Below are 26,775 nucleotides of genomic sequence, written 5' to 3'. Positions count from 1 at the left end.
CCAAGTCCCACAGCTGGGAATCAAAATTTAGTGTCTTCTGACCCCAGATCCTCATACAAGGCTGATGCTTGATGCAAGGAAAACTTACTAACACGTATTAGCTCTCCAAAAACAGGACTAAGCTGCCTCTAGGAGCAAGGACCTCCTGCCTGGAACATTCTAGCACACATGCTAAGTCGCTTCAGTCGTGTCCAACTCTTTGTGACCCTATGGACTGCAGCTTGCCAGGCTTCTCTGTCCATGGGATTCTCCAGGCAAGAATACTAGAGTGGGTTGCTGTACCCTCCTCCAGGGGATCCTCCTGACCCAGGGATCGAACCCGCATCTCTTACGTCTAACTGCACTGGCAGGTGGGTTCTTTACTAGCACCACTTGGGAAGCCCGTTCCAGCACGTACCTACCTGTCTGTAAAGTGCTGTTGAGATCATAGGTTAGTGTCTAAAGTCTGTGTCTCTGGAAATATTTCAAGACACTCGCTCAGAGATTAAGAAACTTACAACCTTGTTTGAATCATTAAAACATAGATAAAAGGTTTTGACTTCTACAGAAATAAACATTCAGTTTTAAAGCAATGATTGTTAAGAGATTTAAGGAACCCTAATTATAACTGTGTGTGAATTCTGTGTCCAGCAGCAGTAGTATTAATAACTGCTTTAAAAAACTTCTAAAATATTTATAATTTGATGATATGTCAAAAATCCTGAAATAGAAAAAGACTGTTAGCATATTCTTTTTTTTAACATGATGTTTTTTTGTTTGTTTGTTTTTGGTGTTGGCTGTGCTGGGTGTTGGTTGCTGCATGTGTCCTGAGCTATTTGTAAATTTTGGAGACTAATCCCTTATCGCAAGGAGTCAGACAGGATTGAGCGACTGAACTGAACTGAATCCCTTATCAGTCACGTCAGTTGCAAATATTTTCTCCCAGTCTATGGGTTGTCTTTTCTGTTTTGTTTATTGTTTCCTTTGCTGTGAAAAGCTTTTGAGTTTAAGAAGGTCCCAGTTGTTTTGTCAGTTTGGTTTTGATAATGTACTGTGGCTAAGATGTCACCCCTGGGGGAAGCTGGCCGTTTCTTCTTCTAAATCTAAAAATATTAGGTTTCTGAATTGGCCTCTCATTCTTAGTCATGCCACTGCAAACAGCAGTTAATGTCTTACCAAATAATCATCCTTCTTTATTGCAGGGTAAACCAGTTAGATAAGCAGTATTGGAGCCCGGCTGCACCTCAGGATTACCTGGGGAGTATTTAAAACATCCTGATAGTGTGGCCTCTTACTCAGATTTTGATTTAAGTGGTCTGGAGTAGGGCCTCAGGCATTTTATGTTTTAAAAGCTCCCCGGATGATTTTAATGAGCAGTTAAGGCTAAATCACTGGATTAACGGCATGATTTTCCTATTTCTTCCTAGGACAATTTAAATGTTCCTTTTAAATAAAAACTCCCTTAAAGCCAATCCCTATTAATTTTGAATGTTAATTGATAAAGGAAGTTTTCTGTAAGCCTTGAGTGTGCAAATAGGACTTGCCTACCACAGGACAGAGTCGAAAGGGTGTAACTAGCAAAGAGTGAGGGCCCCTGAAGAAGGAACCAGAGCAGCTACTTCCCAGAAAACTGGTTAGGGTGAGCAGACGCGAAACCCAGAGTTTAGCCATCAGCCCTCCAAGCTCCACTACAGTCCATCCTGAACTGACAAGCCAAGACCTTGTTCATGCTGACCCATCATTTTACCTGGTGAAGCTCTGTGGCTTTTGCCTTTGTAAGCCCCACCCTTGCTCTTGGTAGCAGAGATGGTCTTCATGGGCTACTCTCAGCAGTATATTCCTATACATACTTACCGCCCAGGGCTCTACTTATCCTCTCTGAGTTATCTTGGAGCTTCAGAGTCCTTGTTTAGCTTTAATCATAAAGAACAGTGTGGGGGAGGTTGTTGTGGAAATAACACATGCTTTATTTGTTGAGTTTGAACTGTTTTCACGAGATAAGGAAAGTGAAGTCGGGCAGTCGTGTCCGACTCTTTGTGACCCTATGGACTGTAGCCTACCAGGCTCCTCCATCCATGGGATTTTCCAGGCAAGAGTACTGGAGTGGGTTGTCATTTCCTTCTCTTTCACAAGATAAAGAAAGTGAAGTTGGTCAGTTGCGTCTGACTCTTTGTGACCCCATGGACTGTAGCCTACCAGGCTCCTCCATCCATGGGATTTTCCAGGCAAGAGTACTGAAGTGGGTTGTCATTTCCTTCTCTTTCACAAGATAAAGAAAGTGAAGTTGGTCAGTTGTGTCTGACTCTTTGTGACCCCATGGACTGCAGCCTACCAGGCTCCTCCATCCATGGGATTCTCCAGGCAAGACTACTAGAGTGGGTTGCCATTTCCTTCTCCAGGGGATCTTCCCCACCAGGGGATCTTCCCAACCCAGGGATCGAACCCAGGTCTCCCACATTGCAGGCAGATGCTTCAACCTCTGAACCACCAGGGGGTCAGATATAAATGTGAATTCATTAGTATGCTTGGTCTCTCAGTTAGTGAAACAGGCAAGGCAAACACATGGGTCATAGGTATTCACTTAAAATATTTGAACTCTTCTCCAGATTGTACTCACTGATGGAAATCCAAACTCTTCTGGAGTGATGGAATAAGAAAATAAAAAGTTTCCCAGGAAGCACACTGTGTTGCTTCCCTATGCTCAGAAACTAACCACAAACAGTCGATTAAAACCACACACGTTTATTATCTCAAAGTTTCTTTGGGTCAAGAATTCAAGCACAGCTTTACTGGGTCCTCAGCTCAGGGTCTTACAAGTCTGCAGTCAAGGTGTTAACCAGGCTGACTTCTCACCAGGAGGTTCAACTACCTCTGGAAGAATCTGCTTCCAAGTTAAGTCAGGTTGTTCGCAAAATTTATTTCCTTGTATGAGGGAAGGTCCTGGCTTTTTGTACCCATCAGCTGAAAACCATGTTTTGGAACCAATGTGGAACCACACCATCAACTCTGAAGTCTCCAGCTTGCTGACTGAAGATTTTGGGACTTCTTGGCTTCCATAATCATGTGAGCCCTACAGTAAACCTTCTTATAGACTAATCCAACACCTGACAAAATAATCTCTTGCCTGGGAATCTAGCCTAAGAGGATGTATAATTTGAACGACTTTTATGAAACAAGCCATTGCATAAAGTTTTGAACCAGTGTTATTTATAATAATGAAAACCTGGAAATACATGTTTAACAATTGGAGAATGGCTAAATAGATTAATTACATCTATGTGAAATTATGCAGCCATTAATAAATAATCATGAAGACTATGTAGCAACACAGATGTGAATTTATAAAACAAGCAGAACATTAAGTTACATAAACATTATAGTTATAACAAGAAAAAGTAAATAAGGAAAAGGATACATATGTTTTGGTCATGGATTATACAATTTCTTATACCTTTACCAATAAGACATTATAAAAACAATAAATAAAAGGTATACAATGAAAACAATGAAGGGGTTGAATTATAAGTAGTTCTTAACTAGGATAGACCTCAGAATTTCAGAATACTTAACACCTGGGTGCTACCTTATAAAAATTCTGAGATGGGGCTGGGGACCTATTAAAAATAATCTCATCCTCCTTACCCAATACACAGGTGATACTTTTTTCAATTGAAGCAGAGTTGAGTTACAATGTTGTGTTCATTTCTGCTCGGTTGTATACATACATTCTTTTCACTATTCTTTTCCCTTATGGTTTATTACAGGATATTGAATATAATTCCCTGTGCTATACAGTAGGACCTTGTTGTGTATCCATTCTCTATGTCATAGTTTGCATCTACTAACTCCAAATTCCCAGTCCATCACTCCCCCGTCTACCCACCTTCACAACAAGTCTGTTCTCTATATCTGTGAGTCTACTTCGGTCTTTAGGTTCATTTAGATTCTACATATAAGTGATAGCACATGGTATTTGTCTTTCTCTTTCTGACTTATTTACTTAGTGTGATCATCTCTAGGTCCACCATGTTGCTGCAAATGGCATTCTTTTGTTCTTTTTTATGACTGTAGTATTCCACTGGGAGTGGACTTGATGGGTGTCGTATTCCACTGTGCATACACCCTGCATCTTCTCTCTCGATTCGTCTGTTGGTGGGCATTTACTTTGTTTCCATGTGTTGGCTATTGTAAATAGGGCTCCTGTGAACATAGAGGTGCATGTATCTTTCTGAATTATAGTTTTGTCTGGATATATGCCCAGGAGTAGGATTGCTGGATCATACGGTAATTCTATTTTTAGCTTACTGAGGAACTTCCATACTGTTTTCCACAGTGGCTGCACCAACTTACATTCCCACCAACAGTGGAGGAGGGTTCCTTTTCTCTACACACTCTCTAGCATTTATTTGTAGACTTTTTAATGATGGTCATTCTGATAGGTGTGAGGGGGTACCTTTTATAGTTTTGATTTGCATTTCTCCAACAGTTAGCCATGTTGAGCATTTTTTCATGTGCCTATTGGCCTTCTGTATGTCTTCATTGGATAAGTGTCTGTTTAGGTCTTCTGCCCATTTTTGATTGGGTTTGTTTTTTTGTTGTTGAGTTTTATGAGTTTGTATATTTTGGAAAGTAAACCTTTGTGGGTCATATCATTTGCAGATTTTCCTCCCATTTTATACGGTGTCTTTTCATTTTGTTTATGGTTTCCTTTGCTGTACAAAAGCTTGTAAGTTTGATTAGGTCCCATTTGTTTATTTTCATTTTTATTTCTGTTGCCTTGAGAGACTGATCTAAGAAAACACTGGTACAATTTATGTTGGAGAATGCCTATGATTGCTTCTAGGAGTTTTATGGTGTCATTTCTTAGATTTAAGTCTTTAAGGTATTTTGAGTTTATTTTTGTGCATAGTGTGAGGGTGTGTTCAAACTTCATTGATTTACATGCAATTCTCCAACTTTCCCATCACCACTTATTGAAGAGATTGTCTTTTTCCCATTTTATATTCTTGCTCCTCTATTGATGGTGTGGGTTTGTTTCTGGTCTCTATTCTGTTCCATTGATCTGTGTGTCTGTTTCTGTGCCAACTCCACACTGTTTTGATTATGGTAGCTCTGTAGTATTGTCTGCAGTCTGGGAGAATTACATCTCTTGCTTTGTTCTTTTCCTTTAGGATTGCTTTAGCAATTCTGGGTCTTTTATGGTTCCATATAAATTTTTAGGATTATTTGTTCTAGTCCTATGAAAAATGTCATGGGTAATTTGATAGGGATCACATTAAATCTGTAGATTGCTTTGGGCAGTATTGCCATTTTAACACTATTAATTCTTACAGTCCAAGAGCATGAGATATCTTTCCATTTCTTTGAATCAGCTTTAATTTTCTTTATTAATGTTTTATAGTTCTTAGCATATAAATCTTTCACTGCCTTGGTTAGGTTTATTCCTAAGAATTTTGGGGTTTTTTGGTGCAATAAAGGTATTATTTTTTCTTACATTCCCTTTCTGATATTTCACTGTTAGTATAAAATGCAACTGATTTCTGTATGTTAATCTTGTATCCTGCTACCTCGCCAGATTCATTTATCAGTTCTAGTATTTGTGTGGAATCTTTAGGGTTTTCTCTATATAGTATCATGTTGTCTGCATATAATGACAATTTTACCTCTCCCCTTCCAATAAATAAATAAATTTATAAATAAATAAATTTGAATACCATTTATTTCTTTTTATTGTCTGATTGCTGTTGCTCGGACTTCCAATATGATGTTCAATAGAAGTGGTGAGTGGGTACCCTTGTCTTATTCCAGGTTTTAGTGGGAAGGTGTTCAGCTTTTCACTGTTGAGTATTATATTGGCTGTGGGTTTGTCATAAATAGCTTTTATTATGTTGAAGTATGTTCCCCAACCCAATTTTTATCATGAGTGGATACTGAATTGTGAAATGCTTTTCCTGCATCTTTTGAGATGATCATGTGGTTTTTGTCTTTTCTTTTGTTGATGTGGTGTTTCCCATTGATTTTGCTTATGTTGAACCATCCTTGTGAACTTGGGATGAATCCTACTTGGTCATGGTGTATGACCATTTTTGTGTGTTGTTGCATTCAGTTTGATAATATTTTGTTGAAAATGTTTGCATTATAAATACAAATATCTATATTTATCAAAGATATTGGCCTGTAATTTTCTTTTTTGGTGATATCTGTCTGATTTTGGTATCAGGGTGATGGTGGTTTCATAGAATGATCTTTAGGAGGGTTCCCTCTTCAGTCTTTTGGAAAAGTTTGAGAAAGATTGGTAAAAGTTCTTTGGTAGAATTCGCTTGAATACACAGGTGATTCTGTTGCATATTGGTAGGCAAATTCTCAGCATAAAGTTCCATGAATTTATGGAGAATAAGAAAGACATTCCAGCAACGAGCTCGGCATTGCTTCTGAGGCACCTTGGACGATGGGGACAAAGCTGGCCTTAGTGTGCACCTGGGCTGCTGCAGTCCCTGTTACTACTGTTTGTGACTTGTGGGCAATCTGAGACATCACCCCCTGAGCAGGATTGCTCCACAAGGCGGAAGGCCTCCAGGAATTCATTGATGTCAATGTGGCCATCCTTGTTGAAGTCAATGCTCCGGGCAAGGTCACAGATGCAGTCGTCTGTGATGTCAATGTTCATATGAGAGCTGAATAGCTTCCAAGTATGCCTGAACTCGTCCAGTGAGATGGACCCTTACCAGAGAGAGCAAGTCACTTTAGTGAGTCAGTCTGGTTTTCAGTGCTCATTTCCTCTGATATTCTTTCAAGGACACCTATTCTCTACTATTACAACAAAGACATCCAAGGCCTGCCATCCACTTTAAACTCCCAAGAGGATCACACTAAATCACTTGATTAGTGGTTCTTAGCTGGAAGCAATTTTGCTGCTCTCCTTATAGGGACGATTGGAAATGTTTTGAGACACTTTTGATGGTCATGACTGGAGTGGGGGTAGGGTGTTACTGGTATCTAATAGGTAAAGGCCAGGGATGTTATTAAACATCCTAATATGTACAGGGTGGGCCCCAAAACAAAGGATTACTCAAGCCCAAATGTAAGTAGTGGCATGCTGAGAAACCCTGCATTAAATCATCTCAAACATATGCTAATTTATTCTGCTTATAAAAAGCCTATGGATCTATACATCTATGGTCAGTTAATTTTTTATTAGAGTTTCAAGACCATTCAACAGGGGAAAAATAATTTTTTCAACAGATGGTAGAGGACAACTGGATATCCACATGCGAACAATGAAGTGAGACTCCACCTTGCACTACAAACAAAAACTAACTCAAGTAGATCAAAGACCCCACTGTAAAAGCTAAGACTGTAAGACTCTTGGAGGAATAGATACAAATCTTTGTGACCTTCAGTTACATAACATTTTCTTAGATACAATACCAAAAAAATACAAACAGCAAAAGAAAAAGGATAAATTGGACTTTTAAAAAATTAAAACCTTTGTACACCAAAAGACACTACCAAAAAAGTGAAGAGATAACCCATAAAATCAGAGAACATATTTGCAAATCTTACATCTGATAATGGGCTAATATCCAGAATATATAAAGAACTCTTACAACTCAACAATAAAAAGATAACCCAATTAAAAAATGGGCAAAGGATTTGAATAGACATTTCTCCACAGAAGATATACAAATTTCCAATAAGCACATGAAAAAATGTTCAACATTGTTAGTTATGAAGGAAATGCAAATCAAAACCATAATGAGATATTTCACACCCAGTAGGATGGCTATGAAAAAAATTTTTTTAATGAAAAAAACAAGTGTTGGTGAGGATATAGAGAAATTAGAACCCTCATACATTGTCAGCAGGAATGTAAAATGGAATAGGCACTGTGGAAAAACAGTTTGGCAATTCCCCAAAAAGTTAAACACAGTTTTACCATATGGTCCAATAATTGCACTCCTGGGAATACATCCAAGAGAAATGGAAACGTATGTTCACACACAAAGTTGTATATGACTGTTCCTAACAACATTATTCATAACAGCCCCAAAGTGGAAACAATCCAAATGTCTATCAACAGATGAATGGATAAACAAAATGTGCTATGTTCATACAATGGAATATTATCCAGGTATAAAAAAAAAGAAACTGATACATGCTGCAACATGGGTGATCCTTGAAAACATGCTAAGTGAAAGAAGCTGGACACCAAAGGCCATGTGTCATGAGTCTATCTATATGGAATGTCCAGAATAGGCAAATGCATACAGAAAGAAAACTAATAATTGCCAGGGAGAAGGAACAGGGAATGGGGGGTGATAATGAGTATGGGTTTCTGTTAATGGGTATGGGTTTCTCTTTAGAATGGTGATAGTTACACAAGCTTGTGTATATACTAAAGAAGCACATTGTAAATGAGTAAATTATATGGTATGTGAATTATATCTCAAAAAATAATATTTGAAAAGGCCTTTGAAACAATGAGGAAATAGGGTGAGGGTATATAAGACTTCCTTGTACAGTTTTTTGTAAACTCCTTGTTAACCTGTAATTACTTAAAAATTTAAATGATACTTTAGGAGTGAGTGCCAAAGCTTTGCTGTTCTAGACACTCTTCATTCCTTTGTGGCAATCTCTGATAGACCTATAAAGGATATTACAACTAATATAATTCTTCCTGTAAGATGTTCTCATTCAGTTTGTCTTCATTCTCTTTTTGCCCAACCCTTCATCTATAGGGACAGCTGATGTGGGTCAAATACTATTCTAGTTTCTGTTTTTAGCACTGCCACTAATTTTACTCCAACAGATGCAAGGGTGGGGGTAAAATACTTGCCACGTGTCAGAAGTGACAGGACGGTGAGTGCCTTTACCTGAGTGATCACTGTCTATGATCCTAAAAATGGTCTCCAGGTTGGATCGGTTGCGATACAGTGTTTCCAGCAAACTTGACTGTATGTTCTGCAAGAAAAGAAATCTCAATGTCCTTCTGTCTCTTATGTTTACATTTTTCTTAATACATAGTTACCTCACCATCAACCCTGACAACAAGACTCCTGAAAGTTTTATGATCCCTCCACTCTAACCCCCTCCAGCCTACTAAATAATCTGATGGTTTAAGAAGCACCTACCCATGAGAAAAAACATAAAATTCATCATGATGGTGATGTTTGCACATAGTGCAAATATACTAAAAACCACTGAACTCTACACTTTAAATGGATGAGCTGCATGATACATGAATTATATCGCAATAAAGCTTTTTTTTTTTTAAGTACATAGCCCAAGGCCTCACATACATTACATGTAAGTATTTACTGAACAAATAACTTTTTAAATGGGGGATAGACCTGGGTTTAAGTTCCAGTTCTATAGCTTAGAAATTCTGTTCAAAGTTATCCTAGGCAGATTATCTAACCCCAGTGTTCTCTTGGGTATGTTGGTGCTGATTATATCTACCTCTTGGAGATGGTTTTGAGAATAAACTGTGAGGCAACATATATAGGTTGCTTAATACAAAGTCTGACACACAGGAACTCAACAGATAGTTGTTTCCATTCATCTTCCCTTTGGGCTTCTCAATATTTGGCTGTTACTGATTCAAAGTTCTCCACAAGGGGTTTCATGGTCCACAATATGCTTTCATCAACCATTTTTACACCCTTACCTGTTGGCTCAGTTTTTCTTTGGCCAAGTTCTCCAGCCAGGACTTGTACGCCAGCTTGTTATCCGTCAAGCTGCTCACCAGCTGTGGCCTCAGCATCCGCCAGGGCAGCCCCAGGTGCAGCACGGACTCCACAGCTGCAGCCCAGTCGCTTAGGGCGATTAGACCTGTAGGAAAGAGCTGACTGGTTGACTCATCACCTATAAATCTTCTATCCCGACATTCTTCTTACTATCTGTAGGTAACAGCAATGGTGAGTACTGTCACTATTCTTGTTGGTTATGGAAGAGCTGGTTGGAAAGTAGGGTTGCCAGATAAAATACAGGGTGCCCAGTAGATCCGATTCTCAGACTACAGACTATAAGTATGTCCCATATATTGCATGGGATATACCTACATTTAAAAACTATTTGTTGTCTATAATTCAAATGTAATTAGGTATTTTGTTTTAATTTGCCAAATCTATTTGGCAATACTCCTGGAAGTCACACAAGACTCTTGTAAATAATATTATATATATACATAAATGTATATATATAATGTCATATATATGCATATACACTCACATACACACATATGTGTGTATACATAGCATTAGTTATTTCTGTGTATATGAAAAGATAGTGCTATGATTTTAGGACTGTTACTACTATTTTTTGAACTGGGCTACATGTAGTCAGAGTCCATGAGACATTCCACTGAGTTGAGAAAAGACAATTTCCAGCTTGGGTAATAGAGCACAGAACAGGTGATCACACACTTACTGATGAGAAACCGAATTATTGGTCTTTTTGGTCTTGGATCCACTCTTGTAACCTGTCCCCTGTTGCTTTTTGCCTAGTTCTGGCTTTATCACCCTTCCCTTGACTCCATTTCTTTTCACTATCTTTGTTTATATTTAGCCAAGTTTACATTCTCTTAAAAGCTTAGAATCAAAAAATTTAGAAAAGATAGCTAGGACATCAAGTTGAATAAAATGGAGGAAGTAGTCAGAGGTCTTCTGGTCATTTAATCCTTAAGCCAAAATTTATTTGCTAATTACTGTGAGACAGGTTTTTTGACCAATTTTCTTCCTCTGAATATTTTATTTGATTAGTCTTACCAGTTTCATCTTTATCATGCTTCTTAAATTCAACAAGAATATCTGAGGAATGGGCAAATAACTTCTCCCGTAGGGCTCTCAGAGCTGACTCCTCCACTCTGCTAATCCTGGTACAGGAGATGACAGGGAACATTAAAAAAAAAAAAAAATCAGTATAGAAGAAATCAGTTCAGTCCCTCAGTCGTGTCTGATTCTTTGTGACCCCATGGACTGCAGCACGCCAGGCTTTCCTGTCCTTCACTATCTCCTGGAATTTGCTCAGACTCATGGCCATTGAGTCGGTGATGCCATCCAACCATCTCATCCTCTGTCATCCCTTTCTCCTCCAGCCCCCAATCTTTCCTAGCATCAGGGTATTTTCCAACGAGTTGGCTCTTTGCATCAGGTGGCCAAAGTATTGGAACTTAATTCAGCATCAGTCCTTTCAGTGAATATTCAGGGTTGATTTCCTTTAGGATTGTTAGTCATGGGTTTTTACTACACTGTCCTCTCTTTTTCTTAACATCTCAACCTCCCAAGAGCTCCATGTCTTACTTCTTTCCACTGCTCTCCTGCTTTTCCCTATTGTACACAAACAGGACTGGTCTGGGGAATGCTGCCGTCCTTCCCAGTGCAGGACAGTGGTTAGGGCAGAAGTCCCATAATGTGTTATGGAAAAATCCAAACAAACTTTTGGGCCCACCCAATACACTGTACCTCATTTTCTCCATCTGCAAAATAGCGACAAAAATGGTACCTAACTCATATGATTATTGTGAAGATTAAATAAGTAAATTCATGTAAAGCACCTAGAAGAAAGCCTGGCATGTAGAAAGCACCCAGCAAATGGTATCTATTATCATAATCATGTATGTTTTCCTTACATTTATTATTTATATTAAACATGGCAGGATTTATGAATAACAAAATATCACTAATTTAGTTTTCTTATACTTATGGAGTCAACACAGTCCTGCTGGGCATAGCACTTGGCCTAAAATAAGTGTTCAAGAAATATCTGTAGTTGAATGAACAAGAATATTACAAGAGATAAAAGGTAAATATAAACTCTGTCCTGTCTCATTGAAGAAGCAGCCATTCTATAAATGGTGACCAGATAATCTATCTTTAGAAGTGCTAAAAAAAAAAAAAAACCCAAAACATTTTAATTATCTTTGATGAAAGTCTTCCTTGAAGTTTAAGGTACTTCACATAATAATCTCCATAGACCCTCAGAAAAGTGTGAGCTGCCTAAAAAATTCATCTCAAATTTCATGGGTATGTGATTGTATGTACTTTTTCTGGAGAACTTTTTATCAGAGGCTAAAAAAAGTATGAGAGCCCCTAAAAGTTTACGACCATTTAAACTATTTTAAATGCAAAGCATTTAAACTATTTCTGGTAAATCATACTCATTGATGGTTATATTCAGGGATGGCGTATAGCAATGACCTTGAAGACTGTCTCGATGCACAAGGCTCTCTGTTCCCTACATCAAGTAGCATATATTGAGCTCTACATGGACCATCTGATTAATCCTCCAACACCCACTGAGGTAGGTACGACTCTTCTGCCCACTACAATTGAAAGTAACTAGCCCAAAGTCACACAGCTAACAAGGTGGGGGTGGGCAGGAATTAGTCTTGATAGGTGGACTCCAGGCTGGCTAAGCTATGAGACATGGATTTAAACCAAAAGTAAATGGATGCTGGGGATTCCCTGGTAGTTCAGCAGCTAAGACTCTGAGCTTCCACTGCAGAGGGTGTGGTTTTGATTCCTGGTCCAGGAACTAAGATCCTGCATGCTGCACAGCACAGCCAAAAAGTTAAAAATTAAATAATAATAATAATAATAAAGGATTCTGAATGAGGGTTCCCCTAGGAAAAAAATGTTGTCTTGAGTTGATGACCACGGAAACATATGGCTGGTCAAAGGCATTTCCTGCCTTACTTCTCAGTTCTCCATTTGTGGTCCAGAGTGTTGAAATTGTTAGGTGACTTCCGTGTAAATTAGGGGATGTTGTACTTGCTTTAATACAATCAATGAATATTTTAAAAAGCTGAGTGTTCTTTAGCTATGGTATTAAAACACACTATTTATAGGATTCCTCACAGTGACTCCTTTTGTAGTGGCAACATCTAAATCACTTGGAATTATGGTATTCCAGGTGCTGGGGTCACACCCCCTGGAGACTCTAATTATAGAAGGCTGGGATGAGGCTCCAATAACGACTTTTTAATAAAGCTCCAGAGACCATTCTGCTGCATAGTGGGTTTGCCTATCATTTAGTGAGCTAAATTTTCACATCATACTTCTTTTTGAGTGATGCTGGCTCTGATTGTGTAAAACCTGAGTGTTTAATAACTCGAGTATTTAATAACTCAAGAGTGACTTAATGCCCTTTTATAGCACTCACACAAAGGGCAGATGCTAAATATTCTTGTGTTCTTTTCCCACTAGATTTATGCTGACTTTGATTTCTAACTTAGTTTGTCTGATAATTAAATAAGCTGGTTCAGCAGCATTACAACTGTATCTTTCAGCAGCTTATACACTCCAGGGCCAGCTTCTCAGTGAGCAGCAGCACTGTAGAGCTGTTATGTATGTGGGTTCTGAAATAAGTTTGTCTGGGTCAGGGCTTACTTTCACCACTTACTGGCTGTGTGACCCAAGACCACTGATTTAACCTCTGTTCCTTAATGATCTCATCTATAAAACTGAAATTAGTAACACTGTATTTTATAAGCTTACTGAGAAACAATATGTAAATTCTTTGTAATAACACTTAGTGTATATTCAATAGTAAGCTCTCAACTAATATTAGAACTCAGGATTATTGCAACAGAAGCCATTTAAATAATATTATATGCTCCCTTCCCAGGAAGAAAGAAGCATTGGTAACAAATGTGTGCAGATGAAAGTCCATCTGCCAAACCCCCAGACAGTGAAGGAAGGTTTGTCTGTGGTTGACTGGGTATTGCAAACACTTTAAGAATGAAGGAAAAAGGAAGAGTGATCTTGGAATGATTTAGTGGCCTGTCATATGGATTTCACCTAAGACATACCCACGGAGAATAATTTCTACAGGAAATAAACATGTCACTTCCATTAATGATGGGTAGGCAGAGTATACTGGAGGAAAAGAAGAGCCCCCGTTTTAAAGTCTATTCTAGGTCCTAGTGCTGACATAGCTAAATTTTGACTTAGCATCTGGATAAATTTAACAACATTTGCACTTTACATTTTCCACAAACACTGTAATTCTCTTTATGAAAATCATTCATTAAAAAGTCTTGCCTTTGCCTCATGGTAAGCGTGTGGGTTGCCTTGTTAGCTTGAAACTGCATGATGTGTGGGGTCAGGTCTGGCCCCAGTTTGACATAGGCTCCTCTGTTGCTGCCAACTTCGTAGTAGTTGGAGGCAGAAAAGATGGTTAACACCTAAATCAAAACAGAAGAGAGACGGGCATTCAGGTTCACTGAAGAACTGTTCACCCTCAATCCCATAGGGCCCAACCCAATTTTGGAGGTGGTTATTCCTTCTGTTCCTTCTTGATTTCATCTGTGTCGTTGTTGTTCAGAGAAGGTAATGGCACCCTACTCCGATACACTTGCCTGGAAAATCCCATGGACGGAGGAGCCTGGTAGGCTGCAGTCCATGGGGTTGCTAAGAATCAGACATGACTGAGCAGCTTCACTTTCACTTTTCACTTTCATGCCTTGGAGAAGGAAATGGCAACCCACTCCAGTGTTCTTGCCTGGAGAATCCCAGAGACGGGGGAGCCTGGTGGGCTGCCATCTATGGGGTCACACAGAGTCGGACACGACTGAAGCGACTTAGCAGCAGCAGTAGCAGTTGTTGTTGAGTTGCTAAGTCATGTCTGACTCTTTTGCAACCCCATGGACTGCAGCCCACCAGGCTCCTCCATCCATGGGATTTCCCAGGCAAGAATACTAGAGTGGGTTGCCATTTCCTTCTCCAGGGGATCTTCAAAACCCAGGAATCAAACCCGGGCATCTTGTATTGGCAGGCAGATTCTTTACCACTGAGCCACCAGGGAAGCCCCATCTATATATATACATATATATATATTTTTTTTTTTTTTAATCCTCCATTGCAGGCAAATTCTTTACTGTCTGAGCCACCAGGGAAGCCCAGTTTACTTATGTTAAATCACTAATGCTAGCAGGGCAGAAGTTGTGAGTCATAAACTTGAATTCTGACAGGACATCCACAACATGTTTTCTTGACATTTTTATCCCAGTAAAAAACAGCAGTGGTCATAGATAACACTTTATTTGGTCCAACTCAGAGGCAAGCTAGGCCTGATAAACTGGGATGGCCATTACAGCTAGTAGGCACATTGGCTGTTAACACTGGCGTTAAGCCTCAGAGGAGAGTTTACTGCGGAGCGTTGAGCCTCCTGAGATGCCCCGTGAAAAAAAGTTTCTGTTGTTGATACATTGGGAAATGCTGGACCCTGGGGATTCACAGTGAATATAGGAAATTAAAGGCTCTGAGAAGTTCTACAATATAGAAATGTATACAACTATTTAGTTTAGATCAGATAATGAATCCTCTTGGAAGAATTATACTTTGTGTACTCTCTTGCTTTATGTCTCACTTGTAATTGAACATTAAGGGAATGTAGTATTTTAATCATAGGTCTGCCAGTATGTTTATCTAGAGGCCTGTTGCCATTTTTGTCTTTGAAATTTTTTTCACCAAGAAAGGCAAGATGACATTTTTTTTCCTTCCAGATTGAGTTGGTGTAGTGTATTCTTGGTTATCAAAACACTCATAGCTTTGGGACTTTGAAATGGTAAATATTCATTATGTGTGAAACAGGATGATATATAACTGTATGATCTTAATTACGTTAAAATGGATGCCTAGTTGTGAAAATACACAAATGAGACCTAGAAGGACATGTCAAACGGTAAACTGCTTGTGATTATGAATGACTTTGTTTTTTGCTTCTTGTGTTTTCTGGTTTTCTATTATGCACATGTTAACTTTTAAGAAAAATATGTTATTTTAAAACCTTTAAAAAAAAAAGAAATGTATACAACTGTTTAACATTCCTGTTAAACACTGTTTACATTAGTTGACCTCAAGCTTTGTTTTCTGCATGGAAACATGTAATTCTCCTACAGGATTAGTATTCTCGGGGATAGTCTCATCCTAGTAGCATTAGACCAGCAAATATTGAAGGATTTGGAGATGCCCAGAGATTTAGACAGGATGTTAATTATGCTCCTAAGAAGACAAACAATCCTGAATTCCTGCCTGGGGTGCCGTGCAGAGATCCTGTGACCCTGTCGTGTAGTTGGAGACTTGTGACAGTGGGCAGTGTGACAAAGAATAGCAAGGTGGGTGGGAAAATACCCAGCCATATTTTCATCCATGAAATGGGGCTGTATCTGCTCTTTCCTTTCCTTTCAGGGTATGTGTTGGTCGGTGGTGGCCTCAATCAAACTTTGAGTTTTAAAGAGGCTAAAAATGCCAAGGATAAATGACAGTAAAGGGCCTTGTTGCTTTGAGCAAGTGGGTAACAAATATCAGGCTCAGCTGTTTGTGAGGAGCCAGGGCCTTGGCCCATCCATGCCCTGGAGGGGCAACAGGACTACTCCTGTGCTGTAGGAAACACCCACCCACCTTGCGACTGTGGCAGAATTCATAGCCTTCAGGTTTGCACTCGTGTGAGCGGATCAGGAACTGCAGGTGGTACTTCTGTAGCAACCGCTCTGTCACATTAGGCCCAAAATAACAGCCGCCTCCTCGAACGGTGTTGGCCCTGCAGCCCTCCTGAGCCATGGGGTCACTCCACAGTATATCCACCACCTGGAGAGAAAAAAAGGTATGTTTTGCGAAAGGAGAGACTTGTATTTTAAAGTTTCAATTCTAAGTGGATGTTGAGGTCCCAATCCATAACTCAGTGTAACCCAAACTGACCATCTTTCTTGGAGGTTTCTAGCCTCAGAATCACCTGCGATTCCTCCTCTTTCTCACCCCCCTCCATCCAGTCAGCCAACAAGTTCTGCTAATTTTAACTCTTAAGTAATTCTGGATTCTCTCCTTTTCTTTTCTTTATTCAATGAACTATAAGAAGCTGCCATTTTTGTAGATCAAAAGTGGTTGAAAAAAACGAGTTCAAGTAATCCTATTAACTACATGAGATCACCAGCAGCAGCATCTCCCACCTAGATTACAGTCTCCCTGCCACAGTCTTGCCCTGGTGAAATAGTCCATTTGACTGCCAAAGTCATCTGTTTTGGCAAGCACTGTGCGTTCCTCCTCAGTATCCATTCTCCTCCCTCTTCCTTGCTAACAGAACTCTTAGACTGGGGTATTTGGCCTGGCACTGTGCTGGCTAAATACGAGCTTTTCCATTCCCCCTTGCAGCTTGGGGTGGCCATGGGACTCAGTTCTGAAGATTCTGGAACAGGTTTTAGTTGCCTGCAAACACGGAGGACGGAAGCTTCTGATATGATACTTTTGGCCTTGAGCTGCAACAGTCATCTGATACATATGTCAGCTATGCATAAAACAGCAGCTGATAAATTGTGGCTTACCTTCTCCCCACAGTGATGCTGAGTCACTAAACCAAGCTTACTCAGACAATACAGCCCACCTGGCACAACTTCCATCTTTATAGAACTCCAGACTATAGGCGTCACTAGGCAAATACTGGGCTTCCCAGGTGGCACCAGTGGTAAAGAAACCCGCCTGCCAATACAGGAGACCCAAGAGATACCGGTATGATTCCTGGGTTGGCAAGATCCCCTGGAGGATCCCTGGGTCGGGAAGATCCCCTGGAGGAGGGCATGGCATGGAGGGCCCCTCCAGTATTCTTGCCTGGAGAATCCCATAGGCAGAGGAGCCTGGCGAACTTCATATAGTCCAGTCCGCAGGGTTGCAAAGAGTCAGACACGACTGAAGCGACTTAGCACACCAGCAAATACCAATTTGGGTGCTCTAACCTCAGGGAGAGAGAAATAAGGACGAAAAGAGCCAGGAGGAGATTGGTTGGGTTTTGTGAAATCCTGGCTTTTTTCAGAGAGCGGCGCCGGCCACACCCACCTGCCTCCACTCCTCCGGTGTGGGCTGCGGCTGCTCCTCGGCATCTGAGTCCACTTCTGACTCCGAGGACGAGGGCTCCTCCTTCTCCTTGATCGCCGGGAAGCCCGCTTGCTGCCGGCACCTCTCCAGCTCCAGGTCAACAGAGCGCCGCACCCGGCGGGAGAGCTCCTTGGGGTCCAGGGGGACGCCGCAGGGGACGCTGGAGGAGCGCCCGGCTCTGTGGGCCTTGTGGGTGCTGGGGCGGAGGGGCGAGGAGGGCAGAGAGCGGCTTTGGGGGAGAAACCACGGGGAGGGTCTCCCGGCAGAACCCGTCTGGTTGGCGTTTCCCTTCTCCTCCGCCTGTTTCTTATTCTCCTTTCTTGTTTTGTACCTCATGGTGGAAACAATCTAAAAGCAGTCAGAAAAGATACAGATGCTTCAATGCAACTTTCTCCCTTTGACAGCAGCACTTTGGCATCAAGTCAGCTGGGCCCCATGGATTGTCCCGATGGTGACAAGGTCAGCACAGAACTGAGACTAAGCCTTTCCAAGCTTTTATCGCAATTTGATATCGCTGTCATTCAAACACATGATCAGTGGGCTTATACTTTTGGTTTGCATTTCATTTCTCTAGCAATTCACATTTATCATATTTTACAATAGTACTGGTCTGTGACCAATTAAAAATTTATGAAACCTGGTCCTCCACCACAAATAATTGGAGAAATGCTGACCTGTTTCTAGGAACCTAGCGATTTTTAGACAGAGCACCTCTCAGAAGGCGAGCCCTTATTGACTCTCTTGTGCCACAGGTGCAAACACAAAGGGGAGGAAATGCAGCCTTGACTGAGGATGGCTGGAATGGGAAAAACCTGACACCTGCTATGACTGGCCATTCACAGGAAGTGCCTGCTGAGGAAGGGCCCGGGAGGGCGCAGGAGCGCCTCATTTCAACCTGGACCTAATCGGGAAGATGCCATTCTTGCCAAAGGGACCAGGTGTGGTTCCTCTCCCTGCCTCAGAGTCATCATGGTCCTGGGACCAAGCTGACAATGTAGAGAACACACGCAGGAGGAATTCTGATCCTGAGAAAGAGTTGGTTCAGGCCACAGTGCAGACCTGGGGCATCCAGCCAAAGGCAAGAGCAGCCATTCCCAGCATGCCCGAGTGCCACAGCATCCACAGGGATATCAAGAGAAACGTCTGGTTCACAAAGAAAACGCTTCAGGTGTGTGTGTAATCAAGGAGCGAGAACTTTCTGCAAATAGATCTAAGGACTGCAGTACAAGAAAGCCACGTCCCGGTGTGGACTGACTGCGGGCGGGAACAAAGACCGGCACGTGACGTGGCTCGGCAGTACCTGACTGACATTTGAAGAGGGATCCTGATGGAAGAGAAGAGAACAGAGGTTATTCTGTAACACTGGACAAGTGCTAATTACTTCCTAGGCAGTTCTGGCCCTGGGCGAAGACAGTGTGAGTCCACAGAATGTGACCGGACTCCTAACCACCTCCTCCCCTCCCTGTTGCCACCTCACAGTCAGGGCCTGTCCACCAGTCCCGCCCCTTCCAGTCCTCAGGTAACTTTATAAGGATGTGTTATCTGCTTCAAGAGGTGTCCCTGACTTTTATTCTTAAGGATAATAGTGTTAATAAGTATCAAGCCTCTTCCAAATAGGTGCTATCCAGGGCCCTTTTATGAATACATTGATTAGCCTGAACACCACTATGCAATAGCATTCTCACTTAATAGTATGTGGGCTCACTCAGTCATGTCCGACTCTGTGATCCCACAGAGTCTGCAGCCCACCAGGCTCCTTTGTGGGATTCTCCAGGCAAGAATACTCTAGGGGGTTGCCATTTCTTTCTCTAGGGAATCTTCCTGACTCAGGGATCCCACCTGAGCCTCACGTGTCCTGCATTGGCAGGCGGGTTCTTTACCACTGTGCCACCTGGGAAGCCCCACTTACAGTACAAGTAAGAACCCCAAGGCACAGAGATACTAAGACTGCACTGGGATGGAATCTAGACAGCTGACTCTGCTGCTGCTACCGCTGCTAAGTCGCTTCAGTTGCGTCTGACTCTGTGCAACCCCATAGACAGCAGCCCACCAGGCTCCCCCGTCCCTGGGATCCTCCAGGCAAGAACAATGGAGTGGGTTGCCATTTCCTTCTCCAATGCATGAAAGTGAAAAGTGAAAGTGAAGTGGCTCAGTCGTGTCCGACCCTCAGTGACCCCATGGACTGCAGTCTACCAGGCTCCTCCGTCCATGGGATTTTCCAGGCAAGAGTATCGGAGTGGGGTGCCATTGCCTTCTCCGAGCTGACTCTAGACCCCGTGCTTCTCTAAGTTTCTGAAACAGTGGGTAAGCGTTAGTGAAATCCATTTCACCTGTAACCTACCTTCACTAATCAAGGCTGTTTTAATTGTCAGTACGGAAGACATGCATGTCCTCCAAGCAGCATGTGGCCTAAATAAGATGTGTGCCCAAGGTGTTTTCTGGGAACTTGGAATCAGCTGTGTCTAGTTCCAGCTGAGCTGACTAAGACTGGATGGGACCACTGACCCTTCAACCAGGCATGCTCGAGAGTTCCATTACTGCCCTTTTGAAGGTGCAGAGCCTGTAGCCTAGTTACGCCTGCTCAGAACCACGATTACTGCAGCTTTTCCTTATCCTCTCCCCACCACTCCTCTCACAGCTCAGATGCCCTGCTTCTTTCTCCCATAAATACCCCAAACCCCCTGCCTTCAGGGAAGAGGATTCGAGATTTGTTCTTCAGCCTCTTCACTTGGCTGCCTTGTGAATAAACCCTCTCTTTGCTGTAAACTTTGGCATCTCAGCATTTTGGCTGCAAAGCTAGGGCAGAGGGAACCTGGTTCGGTAACAAATACGGCACACCAGCCAGGAGATAAATCCAGATGGACCTGCTGCCCATGGTTGGTCAGCCTGTTGCTGGTATTAAAAGCCTGTGGGTGAGTCCAAACAGTCCCCTTGTCCGTCTGTTCCAGGGAGGATCCCCTGGGTTTCCTGGCGAGGTGCAGCCAACATTCAGTGCTTAGTTTTGTAGCTAGGAGGTGATTTGGAGGATTTGGGGTTGGAAGACATCTTGGGGTGAGAAGATGTCTTTTGGATGAGTAACCCTGTTTAAGATATTCACCTGTACCTAGACTGATGGGCAGCTCTGACCTCCATACCCAAGTGAAAAGCCCGGGGCCCATCTGGGTTTGGTTTCATTTTTGTCTTGTCCTTGTCCATCTGTATCTGATTAAGTTGTTAATGACTGGCAATTGGGGATTCAACTTTTTGGTGACTGTAACAGGGACCCTTGGAAAAATTTCTTTGCTGCAACCACCTGGCAGTTGAGTCCATTCAAAAGGGGGAAAAATGGATTCAATTCCCCCTGGAAACCCTGGAACATGATTTAATACATCCCTGCTGTCACCTTATAATACTTCAGTTTTACTGTCTGGACACCAGGCCCAGATGAATATAGGTTTGTGCACAACTTAAGGGATATTAATCAAACTGTAGAAGATATTCATCCAGGAGTCCCTAACTCATACACTCTGCTCAGAACTTTTTCTGGAGATTTGTGTTGGCTTACTGCATTAGACTTGGATTCCCTTTTTTTTGTATACCCATGAGTTTTGAATCCTAAGAATCTTTAGATTTGAATAGCAAGATCTAGATACAGAAGTTCGGCAAGAATACCGCTGGATAGTAGTCCCACAGGGATTTTAAAATACTCCCACGATATTTGGAGAAATCCTGGCAAAAGATTTGAGGGACCCTCAGCTAAGCGAGGAGAAGGCAATGGCACCCCACTCCAGTACTCTTGCCTAGAAAATCCCATGGACAGAGGGGCCTGGTAGGCTGCGGTCCGTGGGGTCGCTAAGAGTCGGACACGACTGAGCGACTTCACTTTCACTTTTTACTTTCATGCGTTAGAGAAGGAAATGGCAACCCACTCCAGTGTTCTTGCCTGGAGAATCCCAGGGACGGGGGAGCCTGGTAGGAGGCCGTCTATGGGGTCGCACAGAGTCGGACGCAACTGAAACGACTTAGCAGCAGCAGCAGCAGCTAAGCGAGGCAGCCTTGATCCAGCTTGTGGATGATATTCTGATTGCTAGTAAGACAAAGGGCACCTCAGACCAGAACACAGTTTTGACTCTGAACTTTCTGGTTGAACAAGGCTATAAGGCTACAAGAAACAGTCACACTTTTCTGCCCTCTGCTAAATATTTGGGTTTTGAACTCACAAGTACAGACTTGCACCCTGACAGGAAGCTCTAGCCAGGATTCCCATCCCTACTACCAAAAGACAAATGCAAGGGGCCTTTCCTGGCTGTCCAGTGGTTGAAACTCCACACTTCCACTATAGGGGGCACGAATTCGATTCCTGGTCAGGGAATTAAGATCCCACATGCCATTCAGCATAGTCAATACATAAATAATAAATAAACTGCAGGGATTCCTAGGAATGGCCAGGTTCTGCCTCATCTGGATCCCCAATTTTGCACTCACTGCAAAACCCTTTTAGGAAGCTCTTTTAAAGGAGGCTTCCCTGCTGGCTCAGACGGTAAAGAATCTGCCTGCAATGCAGGAGACCCAGGTTCAACCCCTTGGTTGGGAAGATCCCCTGGAGAAGGGAATGGCAACCCACTCCAGTATTCTTGCCTGGAGAATCCCATGGACAGAGGAGCTTGGTGGGCTACAGTCCATGGGGTCACAAAGAGTTGGACACGACTGAGTGACTAACACTTTCACTTTAAAGGAGGAGACATGAATCTCTAGACTCAACTAGGGAAATGCCCTAGGGCATTCCAGGTTATCAAAGGAAAAAAACTAACTGCCCTGGCTTTAGGTTGTCCAGATATCAGAAAGCCTGTTGACTTATTTGTTCATGAGAGACAAGGAATCAGCCTTGGAGTCCTGACGTGGAACCTGGGCAGCATAAGGAGCCTGCTGAGTATTTCTTAAAGCAATTAGATACAGTTACTAAGGGATGGCCAGTTTGTCTTTGGGCTGTAGCAGTGACCTGTGATCTTTTACCAGAAGTGGAGAAATTTATATTAGGACAACCTGCCACAGTACATACCCCTCACTGTTTATTTTTCCTCCTAGAACAGAGGGGGAGGATATTGGTTAACTTCAGGAAGATGTGGAGAGTATCAGGCTATATTATTGGATAATCCTAATGTCACTCTGAAAACAGCCTCCACCTTGCATCCTGCCAGTGTGCTCCCAAATAGTACTGAAGAGCTTATGCATGACTGTATTCCGATAATTGAACCAGTCTATTCCAGCCATCCCAACCTGATGGACCAGCCACTGGAGAACCCAGACCTTGAGATGTTCACAGATGGAGGCAGCTTTATGGACTAGGAAGAATGCAAAGCTGGGTATGTGGTAGTAACTCACCAAAATACCCTGGAAGCAGAAGCTTTTCCCCCAGGAATCTCTGCACAAAAGGGAGAACTAAGATGAGAGCCCTCCATCTATGTAAGGATAGGAGAGTAACTGTTTTCACTGATTCTAAAGTATGCTTTCTTGGTGGTTCATGTTCATAGGGCCATTTGGAGAGAGGACTGTTAACTGCAGGGAATAAGGAACTTAATCCTGCTGAAGAAATTTTAACCTTATTAGAAACTGTCATGGAGCCAAAAGAATGAATGTCCACTGTTCAGGACATCAGAAAGCAGATTGTGTGACTGCTGGAAGGAATAATCTAGCAGATCAAGCAGCAAAGCCAGCAGCCAGGAGCACCTAGGTCCCAGAGTTGGCTCTGGTCGCCAATGTAGATCTGGTAAGATACTATCTATTTTCTTGAAGATTTAAGCCCAATGAATGGGATCTGATTGGATGGGATCTCCTGGTCATTCTCAGGATGCTGACTCTGGGAAGGCTGGGATTATAATGCATATAGTAAGGTCCTTGTACCTGAACACTTACAGAAGGTGTAACATTATGTACACCCGAGTACCCACTGTGGGAGAGACGGTACCCTCTAGTGGATTCGCAAGCTTATTACAGGACCAAATATGCAAAGGACAATTCAAAAGCTGATACAGAAATGCATGTGTGTGCTAAAAATAATCCTAAGACTGGGACACTGCCTTTAATCAAAGGAGTTCAGACTCCAGGTGCTGGACTGGGAGAAGATCAGTGACTTCACTGTGATGCCAGTAGTCACTGGAAACCTTATGCCCTTATTAGTTATTAGTGAACACTTGTACTGGTTGGATAGAAGCATTTCCTTGCTGGCCTGAAAATGCATGAGGTTGTTAAAGCTCTCCTAAAAAAAAAAAAAATTCCTAGGTTTGGGTTGCTTATGTCCATTTTGAGTGACAATAAAGGAGCCTTTATAGCAAGACTATCTCAAGAAGTATCTGGAGCTTTAAGCCTTCTTTGGAAATTACATGCTTCTTGACGACCCCAATCTACTGGCAAAACGGAAGAGGAATCACACTCTTAAAAAGACTATAGCTAAAAGTTGTCAGGAGATTACTTTAACCTGTGATAAACCCTCACTGGTTGCCCTACTTCCAGTTGAAGGTAGCCCTTAGAAGTGAAAGTTGCTCAATCATGTCTGACTCTTTGTGACCCCCATAGGCTATACAGTCCATGGAATTCTCCAGGCCAGAATACTAGAGTGGGTAGCCTGTTCCCTTCTCCCGGGGATCTTCCCAACCTAGGGATTGAACCCAGGTTTCCCACGTTGCAGGCGGATTCTTTACCAGCTGAACCACGAGGGAAGCCCAGGCCTTAGAAGCAGATGCCAGTTGAGCAACTATGAAATGTTGTTCTAGAGACCCTGCCATTGTTTCAGAACTAGTTTGAGATCCAGAAGGAATTCAGTTAAGGAACATAGACACTGTCGGGTATGTAGAATCATCGGAAGCTACTTTCACAGCTCTATGTAAGTTTACTTCTAGCGGTTAATGTTTCCCACAGATGTTTGCCCGTGCCCCTGCTGTCCTGGAGGCTGGATCCTGTAGAAATCTTGGGAGAATAAACATCCAGAAAACCAGCCCAAGTGTTGGCCCTGATCACTGATGTGGATCTCATAAGATGCTATCCAAAGTATTTTCCTGAAGACTTAAGGCCAGTGAATGGGGATCAGATTGGAGTCCTAACCATTCTCAGAATGCCGACCCTAGGAAGTGTGAGTCTGTAATGGACATAGCAAGGTCCTTGTATCTGAACAACTTATGGAAGGTGTTATTTTTCTTTTTTTAGAATTTTATTTTTAATTAAAGAGTAATTAGTGGAAGGTGTTATTATTTTTAGCACATACCATGCATTTCTGTATCATCTTGCTGGACTGGATCTTGTGATACTCATGACCCATTTCCCTGGTGAAATTGAAGGGAATTAAGCCATGGATCCATCACACTGGAGTTAAGATGGTCCCACAGAGATCAAAGGAGCCACCACATCCTGCCTACAGGAATGCACTAAGTTCTGACCAATGGGATGAGAGCAGAAGAGATGTTTGCAACTTCTTCACTATGTCTTTAAAGGGTAGGATATTCTTCTTCCTTTCATTCCTCTACTGTATTGCTTGGAACACAGGTGTGGTGGCAAGCTATCTTGAGCTATGCACATGAGGGCATGGGGATGTCACTCTCAGGGTGGCAGAGTAACAAGACATAAGAAGCCCTGGCGCCTGGACAACCAAGTACACAAAGCTGCCACACCAGCCAAGAAGTGCCTGTTTCCAGATTCTGACTCAGGTCTGTCTGATTTTAAGGCCACACTCTTTCATTTATGTCTCATAGGGGTCGCAAAGAGTCGGACACGACTGAGCGACTGAACTGAACAGAAGGAGAAGAGGGTGACAGAGGATGAGATGGTTGGATGGCATCACAGATTCAATGGATGTGAATTTGGGCAAACTCTGGGAGATGGGGAGGGACAGAGAGGCCTGGTGTGGTGCAGTTCATGGGGTTGCAAAGAGTCGGACACCACTTGGCAACTGAACCGCAACAGCATAGACTTTTACAGTAAGTCTTTGTATATATGAACCTATATGAACAGGTTGCAAACTTTCAAAGACATGCCTGCCAGCCCCTGTGTGCCAGCTGTTAAACTGTACTACTGTACTTTTCAAGGTACCGTCCTGTAAGATTTAAAGTGTTTTTTGCATCTGTTTTTTAATGTATGTATTATTTGTGTGAAAAGTGCTATAAACCTAATACAGTACAGTACTGTATAGCTGATTATGTTGGGAACCTAGGGTAATTTGGGACAAACTGGACTTATGAATGTGTTCTTAGAACCAAATTCGTTCATATATATAGAACTTACTCTACATCAATTAGAGTTGCCCAGAGTAGACTGGCTTATGTAAATGAGTTCTCTGTTTTTGGAACTGCTCAAGGATGTCATAGCAGGGATTCATTCCTGTGTGGATGGGCAGTTGGAGGAGAGAGGCTATAATATACGATTCAAGGGTAAGAGTCTATGATTAAAAGAAAACAGAATCATTGCTGCTTTTTTTGGCTGCACTGCACAGCTTGCAGGGTCTCAATCCCTGCAGTTAAACTCAACAACCATGTTTTAAGCACTTACTATATGCAAGGAAAGTGCTAGCAGAAATACAAAATAACCAGAGATGGTATCAATACTTGTCCTAAAGGAACTTAACAAAAACAAGCAGGAGGAGGGGAAATTTAAAAAACAGAATACCTTATACCCCAGTAGTTTCTATTTTTTCTGTTTCATTTTGGAAGTGGAAAATTAGAAAGCAAAGTTCTAGGGAGTTCCCTGGCAGGTCCAGTGGTTAGGACTCGAGGCTTTCGACAGATGGCAGTAGCTCCCATTCCCCACTGTCATCCATGGCAAATGTGAATGGATCACAGCACACCTGCTCCAGCAGTGGATTCCCAATCCTCTGTTCAAAGATTTAATGGATTCTCTTAGCCCTTATCAGTCAGCTGGAGTCAGCATGGAGTCAAGATGACATCTGTTTTACATTCGTTGGCAG

The 26,775-nt window shown here is 42.2% G+C and overlaps 1 protein-coding gene and 1 long non-coding RNA gene across 16 annotated transcripts in view; one reads left to right on the top strand and one right to left on the bottom strand.

The window, feature by feature from the left end:
- LOC147370453 (uncharacterized) lies at positions 1 to 25,940 on the top strand. 11 transcript variants are annotated; one of them, XR_015165288.1, is made up of 9 exons: positions 17,348 to 17,483; positions 17,785 to 17,942; positions 18,251 to 18,305; positions 18,599 to 20,758; positions 22,916 to 23,188; positions 23,357 to 23,592; positions 24,741 to 24,951; positions 25,157 to 25,310; positions 25,568 to 25,940. It is a non-coding gene; the product is annotated as an uncharacterized LOC147370453 (long non-coding RNA). The 11 variants fall into 11 exon arrangements; XR_015165296.1 differs by having other exon boundaries at positions 18,205 to 18,305; positions 23,083 to 23,188; XR_015165294.1 differs by having other exon boundaries at positions 18,205 to 18,305; positions 23,024 to 23,188.
- PPEF2 (protein phosphatase with EF-hand domain 2) overlaps positions 2,706 to 26,775 on the bottom strand; it is a 58,864-nt gene continuing 34,794 nt past the window's right edge. The window contains exons 1-8 of one of the 5 annotated variants that reach the window (XM_086405349.1): positions 20,188 to 20,330; positions 17,808 to 18,194; positions 16,383 to 16,568; positions 14,022 to 14,164; positions 10,746 to 10,852; positions 9,647 to 9,810; positions 8,853 to 8,940; positions 2,706 to 6,699 (exon numbers count right to left, since the gene is read on the bottom strand). In XM_086405349.1, coding sequence (XP_086261475.1) covers positions 6,446 to 6,699; positions 8,853 to 8,940; positions 9,647 to 9,810; positions 10,746 to 10,852; positions 14,022 to 14,164; positions 16,383 to 16,568; positions 17,808 to 18,182 — 1,317 coding nt within the window. In that variant the 5' untranslated portion in view covers positions 18,183 to 18,194; positions 20,188 to 20,330 and the 3' untranslated portion in view covers positions 2,706 to 6,445. Of the gene's footprint in view, positions 6,700 to 8,852; positions 8,941 to 9,646; positions 9,811 to 10,745; positions 10,853 to 14,021; positions 14,165 to 16,382; positions 16,569 to 17,299; positions 17,730 to 17,807; positions 18,195 to 18,520; positions 18,644 to 18,905; positions 19,043 to 20,187; positions 20,331 to 26,775 lie in introns of those variants that run through there. The other 4 variants (XM_086405347.1, XM_086405348.1, XM_086405346.1 and 1 more) reach the window with 4 other exon arrangements.

The sequence above is a fragment of the Bos grunniens genome, chromosome 6, assembly GCF_055505025.1.
Source record: "Bos grunniens cultivar Pamir isolate PY7600 chromosome 6, Bosgru_T2T1.0, whole genome shotgun sequence".
Lineage (NCBI taxonomy): Eukaryota > Metazoa > Chordata > Mammalia > Artiodactyla > Bovidae > Bos > Bos grunniens.
This window is presented reverse-complemented; position numbering and strand designations above follow the sequence as displayed.